At 49.8% G+C, this 18,902-nt stretch overlaps 1 protein-coding gene across 4 annotated transcripts in view; it reads left to right on the plus strand.

Annotated features, from left to right (window-relative positions):
* Positions 1 to 18,902, plus strand: part of WDR59 (WD repeat domain 59) — a 47,534-nt gene that overhangs the window by 2,873 nt on the left and 25,759 nt on the right. For all 4 annotated transcript variants that reach the window (XM_082769852.1, XM_082769855.1, XM_082769853.1 and 1 more), the window contains exons 2-12: positions 691 to 740; positions 2,466 to 2,601; positions 5,815 to 5,900; positions 6,714 to 6,794; positions 8,753 to 8,790; positions 10,525 to 10,613; positions 11,095 to 11,211; positions 12,142 to 12,219; positions 13,224 to 13,380; positions 15,112 to 15,191; positions 17,335 to 17,467. In XM_082769852.1, coding sequence (XP_082625978.1) covers positions 691 to 740; positions 2,466 to 2,601; positions 5,815 to 5,900; positions 6,714 to 6,794; positions 8,753 to 8,790; positions 10,525 to 10,613; positions 11,095 to 11,211; positions 12,142 to 12,219; positions 13,224 to 13,380; positions 15,112 to 15,191; positions 17,335 to 17,467 — 1,045 coding nt within the window. The remainder of the gene's footprint in view (positions 1 to 690; positions 741 to 2,465; positions 2,602 to 5,814; positions 5,901 to 6,713; positions 6,795 to 8,752; positions 8,791 to 10,524; positions 10,614 to 11,094; positions 11,212 to 12,141; positions 12,220 to 13,223; positions 13,381 to 15,111; positions 15,192 to 17,334; positions 17,468 to 18,902) is intronic.

The following is an 18,902-nucleotide window of genomic DNA, read 5'->3' on the forward strand; positions in this document are numbered from 1 at the left end:
GGCGAACTGCTCAGCTTTTCAAGTCAAATTTCCCTTTGTTCTCAAGGCAAGTAAACGAGATCGTCGTCCAATTCTGTTCTGAATGAAGAGAGTGGAAACAATTTTCAGTCTATTTTTTTTTCCTTATGACACTTAAGTTATCTCAGCCTCCTGCACGAGGAGTGAATTCTGATGCCTCTTAGCCATCCTGTTCGGAGACCAGCCACGTACAAATGGCTGCGCTTCTACCTCCCAGTGCCTATATAATTAAATCTGGCCCTGCAATGGAAGAGAGAGAGGCTGAGCAAGCTCCTGAGCAGGAGCAGGGGCTGATTAATAAGGATTATTAGAGATTGCTGATTGAACGGCAGCAGCTGTGATTGCCATAGCAGGGAGAACGGAGCAAGGTCTCGGTGCTCGTCGTGGTGTTTGCCACATCTTGGCTTCATTTTACTTAAAAAAAAAATAAAATGATGTTTTCTCTGTGCTAACCTGCATCCCCAAATCAACTGTCACACCGTCACCCCTCTGACCCCATAAGGATGTTACTTCTGCCAGCCCTGAGCTCTCAGCTTTGACCCTTACCGTGTCAGTTTGTGCCTTGCAGATGAGCTTGGGGGTTTCCCTGAGCCCCCCCCGGAGCTGTGCCTGTGGCTGCGAGGCTGCCCTGACAGCGATGATTTAGTCTTGTTCTCTGTTTCTCTTTAACAGGCAACTGCTATGTCAGTGGACTGCCTGGGACAGCACGCGGTCCTCTCAGGGTGAGTGTGACAGTCCCGTTAGAAATGTGTGCCAGGCCCTGCCCCGAGCCCCAGCAGCAGCCTCCAGCTGCCCTCAGCTCAAGGGCTGATGAAATATTTCGGAGAGGTGCAGCTGAGTTCTGGTCGGGGCTTCGTGAAGAGGATCTGGGGCTCGTTTCCCATGGGATGCGGAGTTTGAAGCCGGCACCAACAGCAAAATAAAGCACTGCTGTGACTGCCCTGATGTGTTTTCTGTGAAAATATGGATTAAGTCATATGCTCGAGATGAAATTTGCCCCAGAGATCCCCGTGGTGTGCTGGGTCAGAGGAGCCAAGCTGTCTGACCTGTGCCTTGGTTGGCTCAGCAGGGATGATCCTCACTGAGAGTGGTTTCTCAGGGCTTGTTTTCTACCCCATGCTCTCCCATCTCCCTTTATCATTGCCATGAGGTGTTAGCAGGGCTGATCTGATGGCGATGTGTCCCTGTGCGTGCCAGTCCTTGCCTTGTCTGTCTCTGTACCTCTGATAAAAAAAACCAGCTGTGGGACTTCCAGGGGGCCGTAACGGGGACACCGAGGCACCGTACTGGGTGCTCAGCAGGAGCCTGCCCAGCTGCCACCGTCCTGTGTTGGTTACCACACCGATTTGGATGCTCCTTTCCAGTTCCTTTGGTTGGTCTGGGAGGAAAAGGGTGGCTGGGCACAGCTCGGAGGCCTTCTTGCTTCCATGCAAGGCCCTGCGCAGAGGCAGCCAGCTCTTGGGTTTGGGTCTGACTCTGCCTGTTCTTACACCTGCATGGCTCCAGGTTTATTTGGGCCGGAAGCGAGCTGAGGGCAGCCTGCTACTCAGCACCAGCTCCAGCTGCTCTTCAGGCTTCTCCAGCAGCATTCGCCTCCTTTCTTATTAAAGCTGGGTAAGAGCCTCAGAGGCTCCAGCACCTTCAGAGCTGCTAGCCCCGAGGGCTTTGGTGTGGAAAGGCAGCCAAGGTGCTCCCTGTGCTCTTTCTCTTGGGAAAACTCACGGCGCTGAGAGCAGCTGAGAGCTTGCTGTGCAGCTGACATACGTGGTGCTGACGTGGTTAATTATGTATGGCTGCCTGTATTTTGGGGCTGGTCTTCCATTAGGGCTCGGCTGCCTTACAATTATTTTTGGGTGGTTTATCTCGCTCCGAAGGTGAATCAGGCTGGAGGGAGCGATGCCTCACCTCGCTCTGCGGGGAGCGGGCCGGGTCCAGCAGGATGGATGAGCTCAGCTGCAGCATCATACAAAACGTCTCGCTGCTGCACATAGGGTTAGCTCAGGTCAGTAATGCGGCCAGGCCAGTGCAGGGTTGTGTCCACCCATGTCAACGAGCTGCTGCAGCTGAGCTAGCTCTGCCCGGCTGTGCTTGTACCCTCTGCAGACCCAATCCCCCAAGCTGTGTGGTGTGAAAACCCTCAGCCACCTCTGTCAGGGCACCGTTTCCCAGTGCTTCCCTCTGTGCCCTAGTTATCTGGGGCTTTCTGTGGTCTGAGCTGCCCACTGCGTTTGCAGATTCTAATTTCCATGTTTTGATTTTTATTTTTTATTAAATATGCTCCTTTTGGAATTAGGTGGTCAAACCTAGCGTTCTCAGGGAGGTCTTTTCACAAAGCTCGTTAAAAGCTTCCCTTGGTGTTCTGGTCACCAGGCTGTAAGTTCCCTGGGAGCTTGTGCTTTGCAGATAAGGAGCGTGTGCTGCAGCCTTGTTGTATCTCTGCCTTGCAGCCGCCGGTTCCTCTACATAGTCAACCTGGATGCCCCGAACGAGGGTCACCGCAAGATCTCCCGGCAGAGCAAGTGGGACATCGGGGCGGTGCAGTGGAACCCCCACGACAGCTGCTCCTACTACTTCGCGGCTTCGGTAAGCTCACTCCTTTAAACGCTGCAGCTCGTGCTCTTCCCCAGGCTTTCATGGGTGAAACTGCACCGGGAGGGCTGTGTGGGGCTGGCACGGGCGTGCCTCTGCAAGCCCCGTAGCAAGGTGAAGCAAATTCTGATTTGCTGCCAGCGAGGTGAGGCGCTGGGCTTGGCGGCTCTCAGTTATTGTTGAGCCCAGTTTTGCTTCCTTGTCTTTTGTAAAGCACCTTGCCAGGTAAATCAGGCGTCCAGCCGGTCCTTTGCTGGCAGGGAAGGGGATGTTCTGTTTCTGCCCTCCGTTCTGTTACGAGATCTGCACACGTATTGAATTTCTTGCTCTGTGCTGTTTCGTTTTTGCCTGCCTGCCTTCCTGGTGGGCTGTGGTGCACCAGGCAGCCCATAAATAGCACAGGTCAATGCTGGCTCACCGCTGTAACCACCTGGGCTGGCAGGTGGGCAGGCACCAGGTCAGCAAGGAGTTCTTATTTTGTGTGTGGAGAAGTAAATCAGCTGGTCTGAAGAAGCAGTAGTGCAAACAGTGTTTAAAAAGGGCAGGTCTCGTGGCCATCTGAGGCTTGAGCACAGCCTGTGGCTCTTTACTCAGCCTGTTGTGCCCTGTAGCTCGTTCGCCCAGCGTGCTGAGCTCCTGCCAGCAGCAGCCTGTGCTGCAGCGCTGTGGTTGGTAGCTACTGGCACTAGTTGGGCACAAACCTTTCTTTTCTTCGCAGACATCTTTGCTGTTGCATCCTGAAATAGGTGGGGTGGGCAGGTTTCATCTATGGTTTTGAGAAAACACTGAGCTGAAGGTGATTCCCAGGGATTTGTTGTTCCTTTTGCCTCCAGGGCTGGCTACTACTAACACTGAAGGTGGCCTGAAAAGGGGACCAGTGGTGCCAGTTACAGCCTTTCCCAGTTTGCTCTCTGACATTCCCTGACCCCCAGTCTTTCTCCTGCCAGCTCTGTTGCATGAATGATGTCTTCAAAGTTCCTGCCTCTTCATAGAAGCCTTCAGCAGCCATCCTTCTGTTAAGCTAGTTGTAGGTGACATCAAACCTGGCTGCTCCTGGTTGTAAATGAAGATGCTAAGACATAGTTGCTGATGCACATCAGGCGAGGGATCCCCAAGATGGGATCAGGCAGGTTTCCCAATTTGGGTCAGGAACACCTCCCTAGCAGCCGTCTCCCAGTTAGCTGGCGTCCCGGTGCTGATGCAGCGTGGCCCTGCCCTGGGACTGGAATTCAGCCGGTCCTGTTTGGAAGTGGAAAGGGACTCGTGCTGTGTGCTCGGGTCTGCCTTCCCGGTCAGGTCTGGATGTGCTTGTGCAGGGCCGTGCCTAGGGGGGTGAAGTTAGATCAGGAAGGCTAAATTAGCTCGGATTCATCACTGTAAAGATGCAGCTGGCTCCGTTTGGACTCAGGCTGGCTTTTGATCCTCCATGAGTCCTCTGATGAAGTTGTCACATGGAGCCAGCTGATGTGCACCACAGAAATCTTGTAGACAGTCCCGAGGGTCCTTATCCCTCTGCATCCCCGTTCAGAGGCTTCCATCCTGCTCGCAAAAAGCTTTACCTGCTTTGCAGTGCAATTGACTGGAAACGGTGCAGACAGAGGGGGAGCCTGTCCTTGTGCTTGGATCAGGGCTTCTCCTTGTTTTGGCTTCTTTCCAGAAGAGCTGAAACACGTCCTCTTGCTGGGCTCAGCCGTGGCAGCCCTCTGGCTCGAGCGCATTTCTGGGGAGTCCTAAGCTGTTGTTTAGAAATGCCATTGTTTTCCGTGCTAGATCCTCATTACTCTTGTTGTGTGGTCACAAATGCTTGAAGAGGGTGATGAAATCGTTGGAAGTTTGTGCTCTTTCTTATCATCAGAAGCACTTTTTTTATAAAAAGTGCTTTTATAAGAAGTGCTTCTGGTGGGAGGAGGTTGTTCTGCCACACCTGGTGCCACAGGCAGTGCTTTCCACGTGAGATACCTCACTAAAAGCCTGAGACACTTCTGGTGGTTCTTATCTTGTAGCATCGCCTCTGGAGTCCTGGACAAATCCTGTTGGGTAATTCCACTCTCCTCTCTTAAGTCTTTCTGTCAGTGAGAAACATGCAAGGAGTTTTCCTTGCCCCAAGCTCTTGTGCAGCCCTGCTGTGAGCTGTTAGAGAAATGCCATATATTATTGCTGAGCTGGGAGGAGGCCTTCCATGTCAGGGAAGGCTGGAGTGTTTTATCCGTTTGCAAGTTCAAATTCTTATGAAGCAGCTTTGGGGTAGGAAAAAAAGGCCACAGACTATAAAATTTGTCTGGTCTCTATTATCTTTATCCTCGTCTGCATGTACGCTTGAAAATGAGGGGCTAATGAAGATCAAATTTTGAAGAGCTATTATTTTGATTTTTGCCAAACCAACGTGAGTTTCCAGCCAGGGCTCAAGACCCACAGCACTTGGTGCTATTTATGCACCCCAAAAGGCAATTCAGCCCAGGCCTGCTCTAATCTTTCAGGAGCAAGAAGTAAATTTTGGTTGAGGCAGAACATGAACTTGAAGTACAACAGCTAGTTTCAAATAACTGTGTGTGTGTGGCTGGGTTTGGGGGAGGATTTATTCCTGGAATGAGTGAAGAAGCCCTAAATAACATTGTCATTGATTCATCTGGTTTGCTCCTGTGGTTTACGGTTAGTGATAAGCACTTCGAGCTCTTTTTTTTTTCTGGGCTGGCAACAATGGAAGTACCCTTGAGGAGGTGACCCTGAAGCCGTCAGACTGTGCTGGTCTCATTTTGCAGCAGCCCTGATTATCTCAGGAGGGAATTGAGGGGATGTTGAGGAGGACCGGTGGTGATCCATCACCTCCCTCGCTGAGAACTGGTTGTGAACACGAGCAGACTGGCAGGGTATTCCTGCGGAGAGAATTTGGCTGCCTGCAGTCACAGCTGCTTGTTAGGAAATACAAGTTCTGAGAACATCATTTCATGGAAACGTTTTGCAATGTGATTTTTCTCCTGTTCTTGTTTATCTCCAATTTTAAGTGGATGTGATTAAAGCGTAGGCTTTTGAGTCCTTGCAGCCTGTAGGTTCATCTCTGTTCTCCTCCTCTGGGCACGGCCTTTGCTATCCACAATGGGACTGATTGGCAACAGGTTATTCAAAGGGAAAGGAGCCTGGTCCTGGCACGTGGCTTCCTGCCCGGCCTTGTTTGCCTGCCATTGTCTTCTTTCTGCCTTTTAATTTCAGAGCAACCAGCGAGTTGACCTGTATAAGTGGAAGGAAGGTAACGGGGAAGTTTGCACATCCTTGCAAGGACACACACGCGTGATCAGGTGAGGAACAAGCCGTGCTGTGAACTGCTGGGTGGAAAACAAAGAGTTGTTTCATTGAAAAGAATGTTTCGGTCCTGACCCTGCTCAAGTTCTACTCTGAGCCTGTTTTTACTTGCTCTCTGCCCTTCTGCCTTGCCTTCCCATCTGGAGAAGATGTCAGATGTGAAGTGGCTCCCCCAGAATATCCACATAGCCCTTGATGGCTTTAGTGTCATTGCCTTAGGCTTCTGTCCTTGTAATAAACAGGACCATCAGCAGGGAAACAGATAGCAGCAGCATGTTTATTAAATTGAATCTCAGCCATGTTTCTGTGTGACAGAGCTGAATTAAAGCAGGTAATCCCACAGATGGAGTTCACGGTGGGTTAGTGGCGCATGGAAGATCTCTGCCTGTAGTTCCAGGGGTGTGCTTTGGTGCTGGGCTGGAAATGCAGGTGAAACGGTGCTTTTACTCCAGCTCCTGACTATGAAAAGTAATCGCAGGAAATTGAAATTGTTTGGGCTGCCTGGAGGCTCTCTGTGTCCCAGGTGCACCTGGTGAGCCCAACAGGAAGGCATTCCAGAATGAAGGGTTGATGCCAAAAATGTGTGGTAACAGGGAGCTCGCAGTGTGCCTGTTCCTGGGGGGGAAAGAGCAAGCGCATGTGGCAGCTATAAAGCTCAGGGCTAGGGGGATGTTTCACTGGAATTTACCTAGAAGTATGTCATTGCTTCTTGGAATTTACTTAGAAAAATGATTAAGATCTTGTTGTTTACTTAATTGTTGATGCTAACTGCTCGTCTCTGCTTTCCCACTCTGACTTTGCATTTGCAGTGACTTGGACTGGGCAGTGTTTGAGCCAGACCTGCTGGTCACCAGTTCCGTTGACACGTACATCTACATCTGGGACATCAAGTAAGAAGCAGTCTGCCTCTGAACTGCAGGGAAATCACTGGGCTCGTTTCTGTAATTAGCAGCTTGTAGGGCAAAGCACGCACTGAAGGGTGCTGCTTTTCAGCTTTGCTTACAAAGGGCTCCGTCCCCTTCCCATGACCTCGAAGGTGGCTTCTGGTCCCCTCCTTCCAAGCCAGCTCAGAGTCAGTGAAGGGAAGCAGGTGTAGTTTAGTCACAGTCATACTCCTGAGTGGGGAGAAAATACCGACTGCCTTCTCTCCCTAGCTACTTCAGAGCTTTCCTTGGAAGCTCTTCCTGGAACCCAAGGGTGTTCCTCAAGATTTCTTTTCCCCTTTAGCTGAGTGAGTGAGCACCATTTCACGATTCTGCAGTCATTTTCCTCTAAATTCAGTGACTGTAGCTGACTCTCCCTCAGTTCTGTGAAGACTGGCAGTGCTGTTCAGGAACCTTTTCCAACTCATGACTTCCCCGGATTCCTGGTGCTTTCTATCATGAGTAATTTCACAGTAGCAGATCCGTCCAAACCCGCCAGTATTAAAGCCCCACATTTTATACCTGGGAAGCAGGGAGCTGGCACTGGGGCTCGTGGGTCCTCGTGCTGGCTGCACAGCAACTCTTTATGACCCCTGGCAAGTCACTTTGTTCCTCTCTGCCTCCCTTGCTCAGTTATAATAGAAGGATAATTATATAACCCCACTGCACCAGGGTACCCTGAGGCTTGTTTAGCTCCTACGAAGCACTTAGATCCTTGGTTAAACGGTGCTTGAGAGCGGCAATATATTATTAATGTGTAATTAAAAGACAGAGAGACAATAACTGCTGGTTGTGTTTTCCTGTGATACTATCTTAGTGCCAAGCAAAAAAAAAAAAGTCTCTGAAGGTTGTGTCAGGAGCCCTGCTTTAACTCTGCTGTGCCCTTCCACCATTTTGTGCCTGTGTGTATCAAAAACGTCCCAAAATGCTTGCTTAGTCTCTGACACGTCTGCATCCTGCATGTACTGACTAGCAAGGTCTGAGTGTCCAAGGGCAGTGAGTCCTGAGGGCTGCTGGCCTCCAGCAGAGAACATCCTGGTGAAGCCTCTAACGAAGCTCTGGGGAAGTAATCGTGCAGTAAGAGGAGCTGGAAGTTCCCCACTTATTTTTTCCTACAAAACAACTTTCTGATTAGACAGAAATTCTTGGTAGGAGAGATGCAGTTCATTCCAGAAAATACTTGGCTTTTCAGCTAACCTGAGAAGCTGAAGACACTATTCCTTGTCTCCACTGGCATTTTTTCCCCGAAAGGGCAGGTGACTTCCTGAGGAGCAATGTCAAGGATTGAATTACTGCCTTGATTCATGTCCTGGCTGCTGCGAGCTGTCGTGGTGCCACACTGGCCTGTACCACCACAGAAATTGGTCTGTAGAGTCTGTGTAGCTGGGTTTACATCCTGTTAACGTTGTTGCATCCTGGACATGAAGCCTTTGCTCTGAAGTCACTGCTCCATCTGCATTGAATCAGGGTCTGCAAGGGCTCGACAAACACATCCGTGGCTTTTGTTGATTTTTTTTTTTCCACAGCTCTGTTTGTTCACTTCAGTTCTCCTGGGAAGGGTGGTTTTGTTGCTTCCTTAACAACTTCAGTGAGCCCAGTGTTTCCTCTGCCTGCCTGGTAGCAACATGCCACCCAGTGCACGTGTTTCTCTTCCCTCACATCCCCTCCAGCTCCATCCTAGGTCCTAAATTTGTTGCTGCATTCCGTGCTGATAATGGCTGCTGTCCTCCAGCTCATTACTTCTTGATTATTCCATTTAATGTGGCGTATTTGAGTTTTAGATTTACAATTTAAGTAAGCGGGAAGCACATTAACTCCCAAGAGGCAGCAATCAAATTAGTCCTGGCGCAGCGAGGAGCTCCCTGGGGAGGCTGGGCCTGCTGGGCTGTGCCCTGGGTGCTCACATTCACCACCTTGTGTTTCAGAGACACCAGAAAGCCCACGGTCTCGCTCTCTGCAGTCGGTAAGTATGCTGTGTGTGTGTGATGTTGTCATGTTTAATATATAAATTCAGCGTTGTGCACCCCTGCTGTTGTTCCTTTCTTCCTTCATGCTCTGAGGCTGAACGTGGCGGAGTACAGAAGTGCCACCGCGTGTTTTTGTCCCATGCAGCAGCCTGAGAGGCTTTGGTTCACAGCTCCTTTTGGAGGAGCAGAATGCAGGAGGGATGTGAGTAAGGATGAAGAGGAAGGGTTCCCTGGTGCTGCTGATTTTTAGGAGAGGGTGAATGGTAACAAAAGGAGCTTCTGTGTTCCTTCACCTGCCAGCCAGCAGGCACTTGTGCCTCCTGGATGTGAACAGCTTCCACCCTACTTAACCACCCTGCCACGCTGCTTGTCCCCTGCGTGCTGCTTCTCTGCGATGTCTCCGTGTCCTGTTGTGCTTGGCTGAATCAGCTGAGAACCCCAACTGCGCTCCAGGCAGAGGTGGTGACTGCCGACAGCCCAGCCCGCCCCCCTTGAGGGGCCGGGAGCTTTACCAGGCTGCGTTGTGCTTCCCTGGAGCACCTTCAGCATGCTGGGAGCTGCAGCGATGACACGAAAACCCTTTCTGTGGGCTGCACCTGCTCTGGAAAGGCGCTTGTCATGGCTGTTGGCAGTGCTGCCTGTATCACCGCCTGCCAGCGCCTGTCAGTCCCGACCGGTTGGTGCTGGAGGAGGGTGAAGTGCAGATGACGAGGAAAACGTGTCCTTTTCCTGGGGTACTGATCCCAGCACTGCAGCAGTCCTCGTAGCACGCATCTCGTGTTCTGCTGCTCGGTTCAGCTCCGTAGGCTGCACATCTGCAGCCTCTCCTTGCCTCCCAGCTGGTAAGCCTCTCGACCACAGTGCAACAAAAATCTTGCAGAACTGGAGAGAAGCAGCAAAAAACGTACAGAATTGGAGAGAAGCAGCAAAAACCTTGCAGAATCAGAGACGCAGCGTTGTGTTCTGGTGCCTGGGGTGAGGTTCCACAGGTCAGCCGAGCCAGCCCAATAGCCAGCTCCCCAGAGAGCCTCCTTCCTCCAAGCCTGGTTCTCTTTAGTGCTAGTCCAGACGTTTGTGTACCCCTCAGTGAGTGGATCAGCTCAATCAACACGGCCTGTTTGCAGCTCTTTTCCCCCAGGCTAGCTGTTTGCCAGACTGGGAGGGTGAATCTGCCACTGATGTCTTTGACTTTTGGTGTATTTTGCCAGTTTCTGAGGTGGCCACTTGGTGTGCTTGCCTCCAGCTGGCCAGCCTCGTGGTCCACCTGCACCACGGTCCTCTCCCACACCTCTGTGTTGATAGATGCAGGACACTGTTGTCCTGTGTTGCATCAGAGAGCATGGAGGGTGTTGAGGAAACAAATGAATCTGTCTGTGGGCACTGGGAAGCAGCTTGAATGAAAACAGAAGGGATTTGGGAGAGGACTGATGAACCTGCAGTTCTTGTATGGAAGAAGTTTGTTCCATCTGAGCTAATGACACGGATATTTTAATCCAGTGCAACCTATGATACAACAGCACGCACCTGGAACATGCTTTGAGATCTTCAAAGCACAAACATTAAGCTGAGGAATCACGATTTACTCACTTTCAGCCAGCCTTCATGCTGGCTTCTGGGATATCTTTCCTCTGAAGGACTTTCTTGTGCTAAGAGCATCCCCAAGGAGAGGTGAGGAGCGTGCTGTGCCACGTGTTAATTGCCTGTTTTGACCTGCCCTGTTTGTGCTGCAGCTGGAGCTTCCCAGGTCAAATGGAACAAGAAGAATGCCAACTGTTTAGCCACAAGCCACGATGGGGATGTCCGAATATGGGACAAAAGGGTGAGTTGAGGCTCTCTTGAGCCACCCGTGCATATTCCCACTGCCCTGATGCAGGTGTCCCTCTGGTCACAGATAAATACCAAGAAAAAAAATACTGCTTTATCCCCAATCTCTTTTGTGGGCTGATATAGAGAAAACTTAGAGGGAAACCAGAGACACTTGGGAGCCCAGGAGACCGAAGAGAATGTGTAGATAACCTCCTTCCCCAGAAATTATGCCCATTTTACACTTTGCTGCTGATCTCAGAGTACTTCACCACTTTACTGAGCATAAAAGTGTGGTGCTGGGTTGCACTCGGTCGCTGTGGAGTTTGCCACACCTTTCACAGCACTTTTCCTTCACCTACTTTTGCTGAGCTAGTGCCTTTCCCTGGGAGGAGGGTGTTCTGCCTCTTGCCCTTGTTAAAATGTCTCTTTTTATGCCAAAGAACTAGACCAAATTTCAGAAGTCCCGTGCTGAGAATGAAAATGTCTCCTTCCAGAAACCCAGCACTGCAGTGGAATACTTAGCAGCTCATCTCTCGAAGATCCACGGCCTGGATTGGCATCCTGACAATGAGTACACACTGGCCACGTCCAGCCAGGACAACTCCGTGCGGGTAAGTGCTGCTCCTGGGGCTCCTGCCTGGGAGGTGTCGGGGTGGTGCAGCACATCCCTGCTGCTGCTTTGGGAAGTGCATCCTCCTGGCAGGATCTGAGTCCTTATTTTTGGGTTTCTGGCAGCCTGTGTGCGTTGAGCCAGGGGCACACTTGTGGAATAGACACAGAAGTCACTGCAGGATGGGTGCACGTATGCTTGCCATGGTTAACATGGCTGCGGTGATTTGGGCAGTACTGAAGCTGAAAAAACTGCCTCTGCCTGTTGCTCGCCAGAAGAGCCTTCCACCCAAAATGCGGTGTTGCCAGCCTCAAGCTGATCGCAGCAGCTTGGTGTGAGATGTGCTCCAGCCCCTGGGGTTCCCAAATTCATGTCAGGTTGGGTTATCAGCGAGCCTGCAAGCACTGCTACACAGAGCCTTTCACTTGGGTGGTAGGGGGGGTAATAGTGTGCTTGGTACGTCAGCCAAATGGAATCCCTTCACGTTTAGCTAAGCTCCGAGGTGAATGCAATTGATGTGTATTCTAGCAAAGCCAAAGGTTAGGTTCTTCATTACGAAATGAGCAGTAACAGCAGGGTGGGCCTGCCTCCAGCCTGGGCTGGCACATTGGCTAGGAGCCTGTGGGGTGCCTTGTAACTCCGAAAGCCCAAGCAGGCTGCCTGTCTCCCTGCTCTAATTACTCCAGCTCTGATCACTGTGAGCATGACCCCAAGTCGCTTGTTGTCTAAGAGCTGCTGCCAGATGCTGATAGCTTGATATTCATCCTTTGGGGCCATCTCTGCTGTTAATGGATGGGGTTACTAATGATGCTGTGGGCACCCTGGCATGTTTCTCACTGTTCTATCTGTGAGCCACATGGAAAACTGCAGCTTAAAAGTATGGCCAGCTGACTCGTGCCTTTCCTTGTCTTTCTGTGTTTTTTTTTTGAAGTTCTGGGATTACCGTCAGCCTCGAAAATACCTCAATATCCTTCCCTGCCAGGTTCCCGTCTGGAAGGCAAGATACACGGTGAGTGAGAAACACCCACCAGCCCCACTTGTGCTGTGAGAGCGAATGCATGAAGGCACATTAAATAAAGAGCTGCTGAAGGGCTTCTCAACGCTTCTTCTGGATGTTAGGTTGATTTTAAAATCCCTCGTGGTGCTTAAAGGGCCAAGAAAAGCAATATCTGCAGTGGGGGCACCTGGGAGAAAGAATTGCTGGCAGTGTGAGATCCCCAGTCTTTGGCATCATCCTCCTGGGGATAAAACCCAGGTGTGGGTGGGAGCAAGGAGGCTCAGAAATCAGCTGCTGCTCTCGCTGTCCTGTTTCTCCATTCAAGTCCAGCACTGGCACCTGCAGCACAGAGCAGTGCAGCAGCCTTCTGCCCTCTCTGAGTGCTTGCCCTGCTCCCAGGATCTGTAAGTGTGCCACAGCGGGCTCTTACAGCACGTCAGATCCACGAGCTGTTGCCTTACAGACCAAGCAGCCAGTTGTATGAAGCTAAGACTCTTACCATCAGTTATTTTTGTTCTCTTCCCTGGACATCTGGATGTGTCCTGAAGTCAGTGCTGTGCCTTGAGGCTTTGGTCCCCTTTCCCCATCCCCTAGTGGGGCTGTGGGAGTGGGTTACAGTGTGGCCCTGAGCAGCTGCCAGGGCTCGGTCCCTAGGAGGCAGTTATTGCAGTTCTTGGCAAGCTGCAGCAAGGATCCCATGTGAAAAGTCAGTGGTGAAACCCCTGCGGCCTCACAGCTGAGAAGTCAGGGAGAAGCAGAAAGAAATGGCAAATCTTAAGTGGGCTGCAGTGAATACCTCTGAGCTTATTATATCTTTTCCCTTGTAAGATGCTGGTTTTGCACAACAGCCTCTTGCCTTCCAACCTCTCCCGATTTAGGCCTGTTTCTGTTTAGTGCTGAGTTCCTTTAAAGCCAATTTGTTCTTGTTAATGGCAAAAAGAAAGAATTACAGGGCACGCTGACAGCATGGGGGCATAACTCCCCGAGGTTAACCAGGAGGGTGTTTCTCTCTCAAGCCTTTCAGCAACGGGCTGGTGACAGTGATGGTCCCCCAGCTCCGGCGAGAGAACAGTCTGCTGCTCTGGAATGTCTTTGACTTGAACACGCCTGTGCATACTTTCGTGGGGCACGATGACGTGGTGCTGGAGTTTCAGTGGAGGAAACAGAAAGAAGGTGAGTCCAGGGCCAGGTGTGTCTCCCCTGCACTGCTACCCATTGGCTTTCCATGGGTGCAGAGGCTAAACTCCTGGCTGCAATGCTCATGCCATCACCTTTTGGCTCCTGCCTTTCCCTGAAGCAGCTCCTACTTGCCTTCCAGCCCTGCCTGCCATCTCCCTCAAGTCACAGCTGTTTTGTACTGATTTTATGGCAGCAGCCACAGAAGTATTTCCCCGTTGTTTCCATGCTAACGAAGCAAACCCACTGAATGCTGAGTGGGTCAGCGGTGACTCTTAATTGCTTCCTCTCCCCTGCGAGTCTCTTTTAAATGGATCTTTCAGAATAAGTTGTACCAACAATTAGGTGGGTGTACAGCGCAGGGACCCTCCCCCTGCTCAGAGCTGCAGGCACCCAGTTAACCCCTCACATCGCTGCCCAGATCACAGCCTCCAGCGTATCCCAGCCCCAGAACTGGCGCGCCCAGCACCTGCCTGATCTGTGGTGTGCTGGCAATGGCAGGGGAAGGAGAGCGTGGGATGGGAGGCTGCTGTCAGAGTTAAATCCTGACTAAATTTTCCAGTGTAGGCAGCTAAATATAGGAAATTCCGTGTTAGAGGTTGGATAATGACACAGAGCACAGCTTTGTTTCCAGAAACCTCAGCTGCCATCGACAGAACGAGCACGCCTGGCTTTGGTGCTGCTTTGCAGCGCTGTGTAAAAGCACACACGTGATGGGAGAGTCCAGATCAGCAAGGATGCTGGCTCAAAGTTGAGCCGGGAGTTGGTTTCTTCTCTGCACTGTAAGCGAATGGGACTCCTGTGCTAGTTCTCCAGGATGTTCAGTGCTGTAATCTCCTGCCCTTGGAGCCTGTGCTCCAACAAGGTGCAGCCTAAGACAGCTTGTCTGAACAATTGAGCAGACCTGAACTATAATTGTGCTCTTAGCCGAGTTCCTAGATATATATCCAAGGCTTGAAGTCATCCTTATCTCAAGCAACATTAATCAATCACGCAAGCATTCCTAGGCTGCATCAGTGCAGGCAACCAAGATAGCTCGGCTCTCCTTCCACAAAATCTTTTGTGCTGAATTTAGACAGCCCCCGTGCCTCAGTAGAGGGGCGTAGGAAGCAGCTGTGCAGTAGCAAATTCTTAAACACGGCAGCTGTTTGACAAGGGAAACCTAAACTGTATCACAAGGCCTAAACGTGGACATAAATAAGTCTGGATACCTTTATCTGCTGATAGATAGTATGTGGCTAGATGTATTTTGTTACAACTTGAACTTCTCTTGGCATTATCTGCGTCTTTCAGAAGGAAAGGGAGGAAGGATAGAACCAGCTGCTGTAGCTTAGAAATGCTGCAAAAACATCTGCATCGAGATATTTTAGTTCATCACCTGTTTCAACTTTGCAGTTCTCATAAAAATAAATCCATTTCTCTACTGCGTTATTTCTTCTGGTTAAATAAGCGTTGTAGTTGATCCTGTTCATTCCTAGTTTGCAAACTGGTATCACGTTCGTTCTATCCTGTCTGTAAATTATGCCCTGTTTCGAGGTGTGGTAACTGGTGCAGGAGTGATAAAGGCTGATGAGCCTGGGTCAGTTCAAGGCAGGACAGGACTCGTGAGCTCTGCCTTTGTTTAGTGCCTTATCCTCCCTGCTGGCTTGCTTGTGTCTGTTTACACTAACAGCAGTGCTGCGATGGGCCCTGCTTTCAGCTGGGTCTATAAGTTTCTGTCCTTTTTAGGTTCGAAAGACTACCAGCTGGTTACGTGGTCCCGCGATCAGACCCTGCGGATGTGGCGGATTGACTCGCAGCTGCAGCGGGTACGTAAGCACTTGCACTCTTAAACTGGAGGCAGTTTTCCTACAGGCTGTATTCACCTCCCCTTCCTTGCACTCCCAGTCACTCCTCTGGTGTCCTAGAGCTGCAGATGCAGAGCAGCCAGCTGCCACTTTACTTCCCCCCTTTAACTCCAGCCCAGGTGTGGCCAGAAACATCCCCAGGGAGACCTGTGCTGAGGCCTCTGTGTGTGCCAAGGCACTTTGTCATCTAACAGTAACCATACGAGGCATTTGGGGAAGGTGGAGATCAGTTACTACCTGTGTTGCCTCCACGGCTGCCAGACGAGGCTCTTTTTTGGCATTCGAGGTACCAGGTAAATGTAGGGATCGTGCCCTCTGCTTCCTCTCGTGTTTCCACTGCCTCTTAGCCTGGTGCAGGCAGCGTGTGTCCTGTTGTTCTGCTGCCTGGCAGCAGTTGCAGAGTGCTGATGCAATCACTAGGACAGCTCTGCTGCGTCAGACCAGAGGTTCACATGGCCACGATGGCCCGTGTTGCTCCCTCTGGCTCATCTTCAGCTGTGGATGTCTTGGAAGACAATAAGAACGAGGCAAGTATGGAGTGACATTTCTCACATGCCCTCCCAGGCTCCTGTAGTTTACAGCTTAAGAGGCTTACCAAGCCTGGCCATCTTTGTATCTAATGGAGCTCGATGGACTCCACTTCCCTTGATTTGTTCTGTCTTTTCTTGGACCTGTGTACATTTCTGTCATCCTAAACATCCCGTGATGAGGAGTTCCATGGCTTTTCTGCATGTTGTGTGGAAAAGCAGCACCTTTGCTACCTGCTAGTTTTGTTTGAAACGTACTAGCTCTTGTATTAAAGAAATGAGCAGCCAATCTTACACCATCTTGTCTGTGCTACTGATGATTCTGTAAACCTCCATCATATCCCTCCTCAGCTGCCTCCTTTGTGAAGTCAAAAGGTGTTGATTTCTGTCATCCCCCGTACAAGAATTTTGATCATCCTCTTGTCTTTCACAACCCTTTTTCAGTTCTACTATATCCTTTTTGGGATGGGAATCAGAACTTGTTCTTAGCAAAGAATTCTCAATACTCAGTTTGTTTTTAAATTGCTGGGCATAATTCCATGAAAACATCAGCTTAGTCTGGCCTCTGTTTTGTTCCCTCAGCTTGAATTTGCCATTTTTTGCCTGTATGCATTGCTTTATATTTACCTGAACTGAAATTCATCTTCCATTTTAATACAGTTCCTCCTGTAAGGTCCTTCTGTGGCTGTTGGCAGTCACTTATGTTACCCTGCATAACTTGGTGGCATCAGCAAACGTGGTCATGTCGCTATTCACCTCCTATTCTAGGTCTTTAATGAATATGTTGAGAAGCATGTGTCCCAGCACAGATCCTGCAGGAGTCCTGCAGGTCTGTAACAAACCTTTTCTGTGAAAAGTCACCCTTTACTCCTACCTGATATATTTGTGAATATTTTACTTCTGTCCTGTCTTTGAAGCAATTGTTTGTCTCTTCCCTCGTTGACCCCTGCTCCCCTCTTGTTCTCAGTCTTTATCAAACTACACACATGATGACATGTTGCTGGTGACCAATGCTGTAATTTGCTATATCATAACCTTATCCTTTCTTCTCTCTGTTCTTCTTCTCTTCATCTTCCCTTCTTTTCTTGTGCTGAACTTTAAAATACAAGTTTTCATGGTCTCTTTTTGGTACAGGACTTGGATCACTGGAGCCTGTGGTATTTACCTGGGCCTCCAAATCCTACTGGAGTGTAAATATCAAAAGCAGGAAGCATGCTACTATCATATCTGATCTAAAAAATTAAATTACTTTTGACACACACACATTAATTTAAGGACTTAAAGGCATTCACCTGTAGTTTAAAGTAAAACCTCTGTTACTTAGACTGGCCACGTCAGTTCAGTGGCTTTTGTAAGGGAGCAGGAGGTTTGGCCAGGCTGTCTGAGGTGACAAAGGGGAGGATGCTGGAAAGGGGAAAATAACACGTCTTGTGACAGTAACAATGCCAAGGTCTTAAAGCCATGACTGTTGAGTGGACAAACCTAGCTTGGAAATCCAGAAATGAGTGGTTTAGTGGTGTTTCTTTCCATGGTTTGGTTTCCATTGTGCAGCATGTGGCTCTGCTTGTTCTTTTCAGTTGTGTGCTAACGATATCCTGGATGGAGTTGATGACCTCGTTGATGGGATTTCTCTTCTGTCGGAGCCAGACAAGACCCTTCATCCCCAGGACTCTGAGCCCCAGCATAACTCTGGGCACGGGGATGAGGAAGGTGAGGCAAGTGATGGGTTGTGGAACTCTAAACACGAGCTCAATTTGCGTTGGGATGCATCATGGCATTAGAAAGTAACACCATAGGCAAAGCAAAAACTGATCCTGTTTCAAAGATCAATGGATTCCCAGTTTGGGAGGCGGAAAGCCACGAGGGTTTTTTCAGGTTTGTCCTTCCAAATTTTTCTCCTGAACACAATGATGTCATTCTAGCTGTAAAACAGGTCTCTTCCTTGTCACTACTAGCATTTAATTGCATTGTCCTTAGGTCTTAGCTGTGACGTCCTGACAAGAATAAGGTAATCAGAAAGTCAGGTCAGCTTCTTGAGAATGTGTTTTGTTTTAAGCTGAGAGATGAGCCCCACAGAAAAGGGAAGGTGCTCTGACACAAACTGCTTACCTCGTATCGAAACCCTTCTGCTAGAGTCGCTGTGTGAACTGGTCTGAGGACGTGGACGTGTTGCAGATGTCTTCTCCCAACCACCGAAGTAGTGTGGAGAGAGCTGCTGTGTCTTTTTGCACGTGTTGAGGAGAGGTGGCTTAAGGCTGGCAGAGCGGAGGGGCAGGGCTGTGAGCACCAGAAAGGTGGATGGGAACGGGCTTAACAGCAAGTATTGATTTGGTTTTATGGAAGAGAAGGCAAACAAAGGCAGGAATGTAAAGGAGGGTTTGTGTGGTTTAGGATCTGGCCGGGTTAAACATTCATGGGTGGTAGTGTTTGAAGAGGTTAGAATAGAACAGAAGGGGTTGCATCAGCTGAGACCCAAGGTGATGATGTGCACGAGAAAAAGCCCTCTAAAGAGCTTTCTACATCTAATATTGAGGATAAGAATTGGGTTCTCCCATGGCTTTGTGTCAGCTTGGGTTTTAATTCCGTTCTCTTGTTCTGTATTGTGGCAGAGTGCTACAACGGATCCCCATGTGGCAAGTTTACAGAAAAGCAATTTGTTTCTCCTTTTTGCTTGCCAACAGATTTGAGAGAAGGTGAGGAAATGGTCTAATGACTGTCCTCTGAATAAAGGAGGTGGTCTGGGTCCCTTTGGGGAGGTAGCTCTAACTGATAGACCTAACTGGAAGTTTCCTGCCCAGTGAAGTTCCTCTGTGAACTCTCCTGTGTGGCAGCAGAACAAGTTTTGAAAAGTAGCCAGCACCTCTACCTACGTGAGAGTTTTATAATATGATAGCAAGTACCCTGGCTACCTGTGCTCACCGCGAGCAGTACTGCATGGGGAAGCACAGCTTCTAGCAGGGAGCATTGAGAAGGGTTCTTGTTTTTGTCTGCCTGACATCTTTTTTTTCCAAAGGAGAGTGCCTTTCACTGTCCTTGACAACATCACATTCATATGTCCTACATGGTTTCTTTGTGAATCTGGTTTTGGTTCGGGCTGGTAAGGTTTCCTTTGCGGCCAAAGAGAATAAAAATGACTTTCTGTAGC

Source organism: Aythya marila (genome assembly GCF_965140915.1).
Source record: "Aythya marila genome assembly, chromosome: 12".
Lineage (NCBI taxonomy): Eukaryota > Metazoa > Chordata > Aves > Anseriformes > Anatidae > Aythya > Aythya marila.